This window comes from Ascaphus truei, chromosome 6, assembly GCF_040206685.1.
Source record: "Ascaphus truei isolate aAscTru1 chromosome 6, aAscTru1.hap1, whole genome shotgun sequence".
NCBI lineage: Eukaryota > Metazoa > Chordata > Amphibia > Anura > Ascaphidae > Ascaphus > Ascaphus truei.
In genome coordinates this window covers 96,398,641-96,412,807 of record NC_134488.1, presented here as the reverse complement: position 1 = coordinate 96,412,807, position 14,167 = coordinate 96,398,641, and the positions used below count along the sequence as shown (strand labels likewise).

At 41.6% G+C, this 14,167-nt stretch overlaps 1 protein-coding gene across 3 annotated transcripts; it reads left to right on the top strand.

The window, feature by feature from the left end:
• The first annotated feature begins 5,945 nt into the window (after positions 1–5,945).
• ZNF524 (zinc finger protein 524) lies at positions 5,946–11,570 on the top strand. 3 transcript variants are annotated; one of them, XM_075605238.1, is made up of 4 exons: positions 5,947–6,137; positions 6,782–6,894; positions 7,249–7,671; positions 8,219–11,570. In XM_075605238.1, the coding sequence occupies exon 4, from the start codon at positions 8,294–8,296 to the stop codon at positions 9,686–9,688; it is 1,395 nt and encodes a 464-aa protein (XP_075461353.1). In that variant the 5' UTR covers positions 5,947–6,137; positions 6,782–6,894; positions 7,249–7,671; positions 8,219–8,293; the 3' UTR covers positions 9,689–11,570. The 3 variants fall into 3 exon arrangements, with proteins under 3 accessions (XP_075461354.1, XP_075461353.1, XP_075461352.1); XM_075605237.1 differs by lacking the exon at positions 6,782–6,894; XM_075605239.1 differs by lacking the exons at positions 6,782–6,894; positions 7,249–7,671 and having other exon boundaries at positions 5,946–6,137.
• The last annotated feature ends 2,597 nt before the right edge of the window (positions 11,571–14,167 follow it).

Genomic DNA, 14,167 nt, shown 5'->3' with positions numbered 1-14,167 from the left:
TAATAAATGGTGTGATTTTTAAACTGATTTCGGTCCCTATGCCCGTGGCACAGTTCAGATCCACTTGGAAAAACCTTTATCTTGTTGAACCTTTGTTAAGCACTTACCAGGAAGACATGGAGCTGGGATACAAAGGAGTACCACATAAAAGGGAACAACTGGAGCTCGGGTGTCCGTAACCCAAGTTCTGAACAGGCAGCCTACTGCTGACTTATATCTCAAGAGCCTGTGACTTAACTACTGGATATGAGGCTTGGGTTTAAAAAGCTCTGTCCACGTTGGATAGAATTTCCAAAACCAAATCCCATTAGGGTCTAAAATGACCAGATATATGAGATAAAGCATTGTTGAATCTGGTAACACTGATTTTTGTTTCTATATGACTCTAAAAGATATCACCTGAACTGAGCTGTTGATGGAGCGATAAAGTGGGAGACTGGATTGTCATACATTGGTTGGAAGAGCGTAAAAATTAGGAGTGCTTGTAATTATATGCACCACCCATATAAGGGGAATTGGCTTCCGAAGTCTGGGATAAACTAGACCTGTCTAGTGCAGGGGTGCGCAAACTAATTCCTCACCTGTTTCTCCGACACACTTTACGATTTGCAGACTTTTCCTCCTTTATTAGCATATTTTAAAGTTTACTATTGGAAGTCCAGAGGATTCACCTCTGAGGTATCACAGCCCACATGTACACAGGGGCTATTTACTTTAAATCGTTAGGGCACAAGAGGTTCACTTTATGTAAATATTCAGAGCACCATGAACACCCAAGGTGGCCCCCAGCACTATTACAGCAGAGGTCCACTCCAGCTGAGATTATCTCATTTAAATAAGTTGTTTTGTTTTGTGTCATGTTTTTAATTTTACTTAGATTAAATGTTATATTTTAATGTACAGAGGCAGTTCCTGAGTGCTTCGATAGGGATCTTTTGTATATAGTCATGCACAGTTCTCATTCCCTGATAGCACCCTCTAGTCCCTAATCAAATTACATGTTGATGGTTGAGCATGTATTATTTCCTCATTTGCAGTAATATTATTAGTATTAATATTATTTTTAATGGCAACTGCATACAAAAGATACGTCACCTCATGTTTGTCATTACATAAATATTACAGACCTTCCAACATGAAAATCAGTTCACTTTATTTGCTACATCAGTACTGAATACAGGAGCCTTCAAGCAAGGGACACCTCCACAGGAGGCCCTTTAACACATGGAATTACCTATATTCAAATATCATATTACCAATAAAATGTGAGTTTTTTTTTATTGTTATATACTTATATGTACACACAATAAACGTGGTGTTAAATTCCCCCTATCCAGCCGAGGAGCCACCAATGTCCTACCTGCTTTAGCTGCGGGTTCTAAGCTCCAACCACTGGCAGAAAAGGGTACATTAGGTACAGATGAATCTAAAAGGAATAAGGCATAAAATAGGTACAGTACCTGCTACACAGGTACAATTGGAGGGCATGCCATTAACCCTTTTCCTGCTATCGCTTTGTAGACCACTCTGGCAGTGAGTGAGTTAATGCAACAATATGCTCCGTTGAGCCACCTTTTTTTTTTGGTAGAGCGGCGAAATCAAGGGTCTCCTATTATAAGACTGAGGCCATCCTATATCGGGAGACCCCACAGATCTATAGACATCTTATTACTTAACAAAATGGACACTGGACAACATTCTTCTCCTGAGACAATCTGGAGTGCAGCGACCTCATAGGTTATAGGCCAGCTTTGTAAGACCAGTATTTTGAGATCCCCAAAAAGCCATACATTGGAGGTAAATGTCTTTGGAACTGGACGGCTCCAGTGGTACTTCTGTTATGAAACCCCTTGTATAAGAAATTGCAATCATTTTTTTTTATAAGAAACATGGTGCATTGCTGATTGTTGCTTTGATGTCTGGTAAGCCCAACTACGTCTAGTTACTGTCCTTCGGAGCAATGATCAATAACACAGCTTTGAGAATAAGCCTTTGGTTGAATGACTCTTACATAAAAACACCAATCAGTGCTGAGAATGTAAGGGGCATTATCGTGTGGTTGTACTTTGTAATTTACAAATGGAACACTGCACTTCTTATGGGAAATCATTCTTTCGGTAATGTGTAGGGTTATTCATGCTCTTTATGTCACTTCATGTACAGGAGGCTTTGGATTGCAATATTAATGTTACCTTTTATAAATCTTATTTTAATTGTGCCCACAGGTTACAGTGGTTATTGGAACACACTAGTCCAAAGCTGACAGCATCAGGATTTATTACTATATCCTTAAACAAACACAATTGATGTACTTTTTCATATCCTTACCCATGTCTGTCAGCTGTGTAATCACACGGTAGAGATCTCAAGCCCAGCAGACTGATATGTACCTCTTGCCAACAAAGAACAATGTGCATGAGACAGGAAGCAAGGGGCCAAGCAAGTTTCTGTTTTTTTACAGGCCTGGCCTTAAGGACAGAGTATTTTAGTACTTTCATGCAACAGACATTATTTCTCCATACGTAGAAGACAGAGAGGCATTTGTTTAAATTGTTACTCAGGGGCTTATTCTATGCACGCGGAAGCAGTTGACAGGGACAGACTTAATTCCCCATGTATTTTATTTATTTATTTTTATTAATTTATTAAATATTTTACCAGGAAGTAATACATTGAGAGTTACCTCTCGTTTTCAAGTATGTCCTGGGACAATAAAGAATTTCATATGGCTGCTTTGGTGAATATATTATATGCCCCTAAGTCACTAAAGTACACCTTTTATTCCAGACAATTCCAAGTACAAACAAACCAAAAACTCTTGAACCTAATGGTTACATCATTAATATACAAAATGGTACACCTCATCTTCAAAAAGGTTTATGTTACAAATGTAGCAGGCGTTATTGCACCTGGCTGCAAGTACAATAGCACAATAGCCTGCCACATTTTCACGCCCGGCTAAGTCCCCGCTAGCGCTGATCGGGCTGAGCGGGTGACGCTTGCGGAGGAGACTTACATATATAGATATGCACACACACTCAGCTGCGATCGACGCGTAAACAAAAAATATATACTTACCCGCACGCTGACCTACCCGCAATGACCCCCTCTCCCACGCACGCGCGTTCAAGCCGGACACCCGGCGCTCTTGGAACACCCGGCGCTCTTGGAGCATTCTCCAAGTATGAGCACACTCAGCGCCAGCAGGGACTTAGCCTTAAGTTACAATGATGGCTACTCCCACCAGTGTTTTGTGTGCCGCAATGCGCCAACAGCAACAGCTTACACTTCATATGATCGAGGTAGGCAGTATAGAATTGTAGATAACGGGTGCTCAGCTGGTCGCGATCCTCTGAGTTCCTCGCTCTCCTCTGCTCAACCGGAAACACTCGCGTCCACACCGGGGCTCCCGTCACGTCACTTCCGGTGCAGTGGGAACCTCCGGATCTGGTGGCAGGAGTGGATCTTCGGTGTTCTTCCTCTCTGGTGTGGGCTGAAACACTCTACGCGTTTCACCGTTGCTTACGGCTTTGTCAGGACGTGGACTCGAGTGTTTCCGGTTGAGCAGAGGAGAGCGAGGAACTCAGAGGATCGCGACCAGCTGAGCATCCGTTATCTACAATTCTATACTGCCTACCTCGATCATATGAAGTGTAAGCCTTCATTTTTGTATTCCCTGTTTTAATATAATACCATCTGCACTATATGGTCTCTTCTTCTTTCCTTGGAGTTTGGGGGCTGGTGGCTGCTGCATACACAGGGTGCATCCACCCCTTAAGTTGGATGACTGCCCGAATTTGATTACTTTAATGTGAGTAGTCATTTTTAAGCCCTTTTTGCACAAATCACTTATTTAAAACATTATTGCACTATGTAATGTTCTTTTTATTTTTATGGCTACGAGACAAGCTCCCCTGATTTTTTGGAAGATCATCTGATGCAAGACGAGTGGAACAGTCTTTTTCAAGGCTTGTAGTTTGTTTCTAAGTCCTTTATTCACTATTTGGTTATTTAAACACTTTATTGTTATTTAAACACCATATTGTTATTTAAGCACGAATATCACTATTATTGTTTATTATTCACATATGTGTGGTTATATTGTGTATTTTACATTTAGGGTGTGTTAGAGCGCTATTGTTACTTTTTTCAGCTACTAAATCTTAGTGTCTCCTTCCTTGATAAAAATAAACCATGGATTTTCCATTTTCTTTTTCCTCCTCCCCAACATGAGCTTTCAATGTTAGACATTTTGCCCGGCTGCCACCATTAAATATATGTATACTGTTGTTTCTCCTTCAGTGTAACACAGAGATGCTTCCGTCAAAGTGAGCATGTCCTATGGACGCATCTTTTAGCTTGTGCCATTCACTATACACATAACCCCCCTCCCAGAAAATAATAAAACACGTGTTTTGTTTTCAATGTATTTGTATATATTTACGCACTGACGTGCAATAAAAGTACATATAAATTCCCTGTGCTCATAAGGCTCAGAGCTTGCCCTTTACTTTTACAGACTGGGATAAATAGGTGAGCTCATTCTCATTAGTTATACAACATAGAAGCTAGGTGCACTGTCTGTGAAATAGGTACTGTTTGAGAGTATTGTGTGGATTCCATTGCCAGGGCAACAAAAAGGGTTAAGTCATAAATGTACGTAGTAAGAAAATAGATCCCCAAAATCGGGGGTCTAAAGAAAGGCCACTAACTGTCTGCACTCATGAATATTACAATAACAGGCCCATTTTAGGGATCTAGTTTGTTACTACGTACGTCTCTTTCCCCTATATGCACCTGGATGATAGATTTCTCTATTCAACATTTAGGTTGAGAGGCAGGTTTTATGTTTGAAAATTTAGGCCCGGGCCATAGAGGGGTGAGGAGAGCGGATGCGTGCTAACGCTGAGGCTCGCCTGCTTAAGTCAGCGCGATTCCACGGACTTGCAGGCGAGCCAGCGTGCGCGAAGGGAGCCGGGGGGAGGTGGTTGGAGGCGGGGCAGTGACGTCGCTGGGCCAATCGCCCGCGACGCACTGACGTCAACGTCACGGCGCCATGACGTTGACGCTGCTTAAGGCTGATTGGATGTTTTCAGCCGACAGCGCACTGAAAAAGAGCTTTGCGCTCGGCTGAAAACTCCAAAGCCTCCACACGCCTGCGGACGCTCGCTTGAGCCCCCTCTCAAGGCATCCTCATTGAGGATGCAGGGGCTCAGCGCGGAGCGTCCGCACGCCTCAGCGCTGCTTGTCATTCTATGGACGCAGCCTAAGTCATAAATGCTAATATCACTCAAAATATGTAAAATGTTAATTTTCTTATAAAGAAATATAAACCAACATATTTGAATAAATAACCAACATAAAGAGACACAGTTGGTCTCTACAGTTATGTGATCTCCTAACCAATGTATTAATTTGATTATGAAGCACCACAGATGTTATGTTTACCATGTCATACCCTACAATTGTACCTTTTTTTAAATCAAGTACTATATTTACCTATACAAACCCAGAAGATTGTACCTATCTGTGCCCATGTGTGAGAACAGAGCATTGCTGCACTGCCTGTGTCCCATTGACTGATTTAACACGCGATCAGCGTGGTATCACTGCTTCTATGTGATGTATATATTAGTATATGCAGACATGACATGATTTCTGCCAGTAATACATTGCGTTTCTGTGCCTTCAGCGGACGTGATCGCTTGTAACTAAGCTGCTTCATCATACAATGACAGAGTAACCAAGGTGTATATATGGTCATGTGCCCAGTGCCGCAGGTTCTGCAATGTGCATACACACTGGATATGTTGTTTCAGGTACAGCACAGGTAAGCAGCAATGACACAGACAGGCGCTCACACAGTAGATAGGATGGTGGCGCCGGCGCTAGGACCCGGGGCTAAACTCCCCCAGCAGGCAGAATTCGCCTTGTCCTCCCTTCCCCTTTTCTCCAGCCTCACTGCCTCCGCCGGGTCCTAGTGCCCGACCTTTGGTCTGCACCCCTCCAGTTTCTTTTGTTTCCAGGAAGCCAGGAATCACACAAGCGGAGGGCGCAGGGTTTCCAGCCGGACTCTGTTTCCGGCCCCACCATCTGTTCACCGACATATCAGCTGCAGAATGACAATGGATGGAAAGGTATGTTGTATCTGCCCCTTGGTATATTTACCCATCCCGTGCTCCTCATAGGGTACAGTACACATGCCCTGCTTTGTGACCCAGCAATACAACACAGCGCCAGACCCCACATCCTCTTTGTAATTAGTTTTGCATCTCAGTTTTATTGTCATCTCAGTTTTATTGTGTCCAAAGCTAAAAGCATCTGCGACTGAGTATTGTGCAGAGCACTGCAGCACCTCTGGCAGTTAGTAGTGATGCTTCCTGTGCTGGGTGCTGTGTGTCATGCTCCTACCGACCACTGTCCCCATTTTACCTGTGTGTTGACAATGGCCCAGACCTCTGTGATCATTGTGCACTGCAGGCAGATCTGGTGTCACATTTTGAGGACTTGGCAAAGTGCAGGAGAGAAGAACAGAGGGTCAGATATTCAAAATGCCAGTGAGGTATGGGGGGGGGGGGGGGGGGGGGTACCAGCTGCCTTTGTATGCAATAAAGGTTGCGTTACCACAGTGGTGTATTTGCAGCTTTCCGTTATAATAAATATTATTCTTACTTTACAAAATTATTAACAATAACTTAATCTTATATAGCAGTGCTCTTCACATGCATAGTGCGTGGTAAGCAGCAAGGTGCATAGTTTTTTTTTGTTTGTTTTTTTACAGACACAGTACCTGCCCCAGATGAGCTTACAATCATTTTTTTCGGTGCCTGAGGCACAAGGAGATAACGTGACTTGCCCAAGGAGCTGACACGGGGGTCCCATTTCAAACTCAAGGTTGTTATCAGTCAGTGTCGTTACTCACTGAAACACTCCTGCAGCCTAGGGATTTATTCACAGAGAGGAAATAACTAGTTAGTATGTGGTCCATGCAACTTTATTATTACAACCTCTTATAATACTCATAATCTAAAAGCTACAGTATATAAGGGTGTCTCTGTCATTTGTTGTATATAAGGGGTACAGAGGACCTCAGATGTGTCAGCCGTTTGGAAATGCAGAGTTGGGTGTCTTCGAGCAATAACTGTCTGTCTTGTGTTTAATCATCTGATGAAAGCTCATGTCATAAATGCTAAAATTCACTGATGGGGACATCAATACATTTAAAAATTCCAATTCTGTGCATTCCAGATGGCATTGGGATATACGAAATGCAAATATTTGCGATAAGACTTGTGATGTAAAGGAGCAATGCCGCCTGGGAAGCATTGGAGGTAAAGTCAAGGACATGAAGGACATTTCAGCTCTTTTTTTTTTCTTCTTGTGGTCTAATGATGGGAGTTCTGTCCATGACAATAAGTAATATCAGAAGCATTATCATCTCCCCCAAGTCCCAGCATCCGTGCATCCCAGGGTGGAAATCAGTTTGAACACTAGGGCCTGCTTTCTGGGGGATTTGAGGGATACCCCAACAAAACTGGATACCAGGAATCAAGCACAATACTTCCAGTGTCTTCCAAGAACATATAAGCATTTCTCAATAAATCGTCTGGTGTTCATGGTCTGTAATTTCCATAGGAATCGTCAACGCTTTAAACCATCTTACTTTGAAAGGTAACAGTCAGCTATAAAGAATACAACACAACACACACAATATGTATGGATAGTTTGTCTCACTACTGAAAAACTTCTACAAAAAAAATAAAACCACCAGATTAATTAAAAATCAATTAGAATAAATGTGATATTTTTCTGTGGTAAGTCTGCAGCTATTTTTGTACCAGTTTTGCTGTATTGGGATCTTCAATAAATATTAATGGGTGTACATTACCTAAAGGGAAGAGTCATTTTTAAAAAATATTTTTTTTATATGGGCAGTTGGCTGCTTTGGTGCATAGTCCTATTGATTACCTTATGAGATGAGTAGTTTCTACTGTGGCTTATTGCATTTAGTTAATCAGTGGGGTTCTGAAAGAGTCCCATTGAGTGAGCCAGCACTGTCCAATTTACAGATCCAAACATCCAGGAACTTTGTCACAAAAATCCAAAGTATGATTTTATTTGAAGGTTTATATTTTAGACGTTATTTTTCCTTACTCTTGTCTTTGTTGGTATAATGTGTATGAAAGAAGCATTAACAGTTTTTGTTCTCTATTTAAAGTTATGGATCAGTAAAGGAAGTCTGGCATATCTTGGTTAAAAAAAAATAATAATAATTAAAGAAGAAGGATTCCTGATGGAGTCTGCAAATCAGAACAGACGATATCATCAGCCCTGGAAAGCGGAGCAATCATGGCACAGTAAGGACTGGGATAGGCCAAGAAGCGGTGCATGCATTAGCTCACTGACAACGAAGAAGCAGATCTGGAGTTCTGACTTGGGACTGTTGGACAGAGAGAGAAGTAGTTTGCATGTAAAGCCTGTATCCCAACAGGAATCTGCAGATAGCAGCAGCCAAGGTTTACAGCCAAAGATTAGCAAGAATTGGCACTATAATTCAGGCAGTCTTCTGCCTCACATCCTGCAACAGCTACCTTCCAACAACGAGGACATGAAAGAGGAAGTTGTTTTTCCACGTTTATACAGTCATGTTGGGAACAGCCACCAAGAAAATTCATCCGATGGTGCAACATCATCACGATGGATAGCAGCTGGAACAGAATTAATCAAATTAGACCCTGGACCTATGTCCAGATCAATTTTCAAGTCGCCCTCGAGCTTCATACAAAATCCATTGTTGGTGAGAGAAAAGGCGTGTGGTCCTGGCTCTAAAAGGAAACAGAATTTAAATTGTAAGTATCCACCTATGGAGGCTGTTAGAGGTATGGAGCAGGAAATTGTTGGGCCTTCCATTGCATACATAACACCTGCAAATTCCAAAACTAGAGGACCCTATCGTGCCAAGATGTGCTCAAGTATTAAACATTCCAGGTATGACTCGGTAAAGGGTCTGGGATTGACAGAACATCGTGAAGCAGAATATAATAGTGACAAAACCAGCGACCACTCCTCACTTTCTCTTAGTGGGACAATAGACCTCACAGACCAATTACACGAAAGCAAGGATGATAGTACATGTAGTAGAGAAGGAAATAAGTTCCTCTTGATTGATGATCAGGGAATTCCATACACTGTCTTCAAGACGGATCTGATAAATTTACCAAAAGCTATTCCAGAAGCAGAGGACAAATCATCACAGGCGCCCAAAAAACTACACTATTGCCTGGTTTGTTTCAGGACATTCCTATACCTCTCTGACCTGGAGCGACACAGTATCACCCACTCAGAGCACAAGCCGTTTGAGTGCAAAGTCTGTGGAAAGAGCTTCAAACGCTCATCTCACTTGCAACGCCACAAGCATATTCACACTGGCGAGAGACCTTTCCAGTGTCCCATCTGCCAGAAAGGTTTCCGGGAGTCTGGGGAGCTGCAAAGGCACCAGAGAGTGCACACTGGGGAGAAGCCATACCAGTGTGAACTTTGTCACCTGCGCTTCACTGAACGAAACACTCTCCGCAGACATATCAAGCGCAAACATTCAAAGGAGACGCTGTACCAGCAGGATGCTGAAGACAGCAGTGACTGGGGAGAGACTCCGGAGGATGAACCCACAGAGGATAAAATGGAATAAATCATAGGGAATTTGTTTCCAACACCTGTTCACCATCCACCTTTTTCATAACCATTTCTCCTAGACTTATTTAAAACATTTCTGCAATACCTACAGTTCCTAATTTTCATATAACTTCACTGATCACATCATGGGCACAAAATTAACTAAGTTTCTAGTGGCAGATATGTATCTGTCAAATATTCCCCACACCTGTGGACACTGCTGTTTTTAACATATGTCCAGCAGGACCAAAGTTTACCCATGCCCGTGAGATTTGAGGGATTAGTTGACGGACATGAGATGTTGCCATGTTAATTGGGGCATTTTTAAGCATGTCCTTTAATTATTTTAAAATCTATATTTAAATGAATATTTATTTAGTGTAATAGAAGGCTCTGCTACAAACTCAAAAATGCCTTCGGTGAGAAGTGACATGAGACAGTCTTTAATCAAGCAGAGGGAGAAGTAATGTATTAACCTGCAGCAAATTCTAAATATCAACACAAAACCAGCAAGCGGCTAAGAATGATCCAATTTGTTACTTTCAGTTTTGCAAAGGCCTCTTATTGTTCGGACATCGCTGTATTAAGTTTATTTTACAACAGAATTGTGCCCCTGAAATCATAGCATTGTAACCTACTCTTTTTTTTTTTTTTAAATGAAAGGTCCTAATCTATGTATCCTATTTTATTTTGCTGTGTTTGATTTGAAATGTGTTATTTTAAAACATTTCTTGTTTTTGAGGTCTGTGCAGGTCACATGACAGAGGAGCGGATGATAATCCACGTGCAAACTAGTAGTGACACAGTAGGTTGTTAAAATCTCTTTCATTAAATCTACTAGTCCTGGAAGAACCAGTAAAACACTACAAAGCAGCTGTATGTATTGTCTCCAGTGAATGAGTCAAATGGAGCAAAGTAACAGGCAATACATGACGGGGAAAAAAGTAATGCTGGGTGTACTCTATCCAAACCCTTATGGGTTAGTTCATACTTGCAGACAGATGTACAGATAGAAGGGGTTTCTAGCCCGTGACTTCTGTTCTTACTGATCTAATTCTAATGTTTCAAAACTGAAGGGAAAAAAAGATCACTGCATTTTCCAGGTGCACGTTGTAATAACAGCAAAATGCCTTTCTGTGAAGGAGCGGGACGTGTATAAGGAATGTACGAAAGATAAAGATTTTATTACCAAAAAAAAGTACATTATTGGCAAGTAGAGTATTGCTTATATGAAGATGGAAATAAAAAGTCCTATCCACTTACAAAAAAAAAGTTATTTTCCTTTGTAAATATTTAAATCTTTATTATAGAAGATAGTGAACTTTAATAACTGCTTTTATGTGTATGTGTGTTTTTCTAATATATTTGAATTACCTCCCCTCTTAACTGTCTAATTTGCTTTACAAATAAGAAGTATGTTACTTGCTGCTGGGCTTTATCGATGGGCGTGTGATTTGAAAGCATTCCATTTGTGATGGAAATGACCTTCTCACAGTATAACCAGTGCCTCTCAGTGTATGATCACTGCATTCTGGCTCACATGTTCTCAGTCTATGCTAAGAAGCATCTGCTTAGACTGGTAATGTGTCCAGTGTGGAAATATTTTCCCTTCGCTCTTATAAGAATTCCTTTCCGCAGCCGTGGCGAGTCTGTACCTGCAGTCTAATAGCAGCAAACAGTACTACTAGGAATTGGTGGGCTATGTAACGTTATGGCTGTATTTCAGGAAACAGTTATTATACCGGATGTGTAAGTGGCCCACGCACTGTAGCAGAGATAACACTGGTAATGTTGAATGGTTCTTGAGGAGAGTATTTAAGACACTGCCTTGCTACCCAGCTATGGACCTACTGTTTGCTACTGATGTGTTGGAATAAAAAAAATAACTACATATAAAACAGGTCTGTGTTGTTTTTAAACGGTGAACTAAAAGGCACTGATGATTGAGATATAATCACACTACACCGTTTCTGCACATGTGATTAGTGCCTTGAGAGAGAACCATGATGCACTGCTGAATTCCAATAGCATTAGAGCTGGACAGGAATTAAGACGTACAGTTATGCAACTGGTACTCGGTGTGATTTGTTTCCTGTAGATAACAGACTTTAGTCTCGGACAAGCTTCTTTAAAGGACATATTTACAGTAAGTATCCTGGGTACTCATAGGTTATCTGTATGAGCCGGCCATACTGATTGTTTACATTTTTAAATGAAACTTATGTCTGCTGCAATTGTATTGTATGTCTTTATATAGCGCCATAAATGTACATAGCGCTTCACAGTAGTAATACATATCATATAAATAACAAATAATATAAATAACAGATCATGGGAATAAGTGCTTCAGACATAAAAGTAACATTAAGGAAGAGGAGTCCCTGCTCCGAGGAGCTTACAGTCTAATTGGTAGGTAGGGAGAACGTACAGAGACAGTAGGAGGGCATTCAGGTAAGTACGCCTGCAGGGGGCCAAGCTTTATGTATCGTGTATAGTATTAGCCACCGTGCTATTCATATGCTCCTTTAAGCAGATGTGCCTTAAGGTGGGTCTTTAAAGGTGGATAGCGAGGGTGCTAGTCGGGTATTGAGGGGAAGGGCATTCCAGAGGTGTGGGGCAGAAAGTGAGAAAGGTTTAAGGCGGGAGAGGGCTTTAGATACAAATGGGGGTAGAAAGAAGACATCCTTGAGAAGAACGCAAGAGTCGGGATGGTACATAGCGAGAAATTATGGCTGAGATGTAAGGAGGGGCAGAAGAATGGAAAGCTTTAAAAGTGAGGAGGAGAATTGAGTGTGAGATACGGGATTTGATCAGAAGCCAGGAGAGGGATTTCAGAAGGGCAGATGCGGAGACAGATTTAGGAAAGAGTAGAGTGATTCTGGCAGCAGCGTTTAGGATAGATTGTAGGGGAGACAGGTGAGAGGCAGGAAGGCCGGACAGCAGGAGGTTGCAGTAATCGAGACGTGAGAGAATGAGGGCCTGAGTCAGAGTTTTAGCAGTCGAGTAAAGGGCGTATCTTTGTGATATTGCGGAGGAAAAAGCGACACGTTTTAGAAACGCTTTGAATATGAGAGGCGAATGAGAAAGAGGCATCAAGTTTAACCCCTAGGCAGCGTGCTTGGGCTACTGGGTGAATGATCGTATTTCCAATAGCAATGTGGAAGGAGGTAGTAGGGCCAGGTTTGGGAGGAAGTATAAGGAGCTCTGTTTTTGCCATGTTAAGTTTCAGTCGGCGGATGGCCATCCAGGATGATATTCCAGAGAGGCATTCAGAAACTTTGGTCTGTATAGCAGGTGTAAGGTCAGGGGTTGAAAGGTAAATTTGTGTGTCGTCAGCATAGAGGTGATATTTAAACCCAAAAATGTGATTAGGTCACCTAGAGAGAGTGTGTAAAGAGAAAATAGAAGGGGTCCCAGGACAGAGCCCTGGGGTACCCCCACAGAGAGATCAATAGAGGAGGAGGAGGTGTTAGCAAAAGAGACACTGAAAGTACGATGGGCGAGGTAAAACCTCATGGTGGCCTATATTCATTTAGTTACGACAAACACAGTCTAGGGTGGCGCTCTCACAGACCTGTAATAATATGGCAAGGGAACATTCTCTTGTCAATAAATAAACCACAGTATTGTACACAATAAACAATCAACAGTGAACAGTCACCTTAGCAGTGTCAAAACGTGAGTGAGATTGTCACCCACCACAACCCTGGGAGTTCCTGGTTTCTATACATGTTTTAATGCTGAAAATAATGATTTTCATGTAAGGGCGCATTCTAAAGACTTTTATATTATAAAGTATGTTACCCTTTACATACACTCTATGCTATTGTGCTTTTCTTCTCCTGAGATCACCCACACCCAACTGGGTGTTTATCTACCATTAGCCACTGATTGACATATACTTACATTTGTTGTCAAAATCTGAGTACAATATTTAAAGGATTACTAGATCTTTTGACAAGGCTGAACGTTCCTACCCTACGGTGAAGTCCTCCGCTCCTGTATTAATTTGGGCCATTATGCATTGCTGACAAGGAGACTGCATCACAGCATATTGAAGAGGGGCCGAACTATTAACTAGATAAATTAGACTATTAAACAAACACAGAGGGAAAGTGTGTGCTTCGTGTGTAGAAAGGATGTCTTACTCCATACCCTGGAGCATAAAAGCAGGTTTGTATGCACATATTTTCCTGTGACATACTGTATGTATTTATGTTACATGTGGTAGGAAAATAATTTGTATTTTGTCAAGAATCTAATTATGAATCCTTATTTTTTAGTGGTGTATGGGATAACAATCTTATATGACCAGACCTGTAAGCCTTCCCAATAGTGGGGAATCTACTTGACGGTTTATTAAGGGATAATAGTATGCTTAGTATAGACATAAGGCGGTCAAGTTTCAAATAGAGCCTGAGGTTTTACAGCAGATAGGCGAATGGGCAGACCGGGTGGTTCTTACCTGCCATCAAATTCTATGTTTCTATAATAT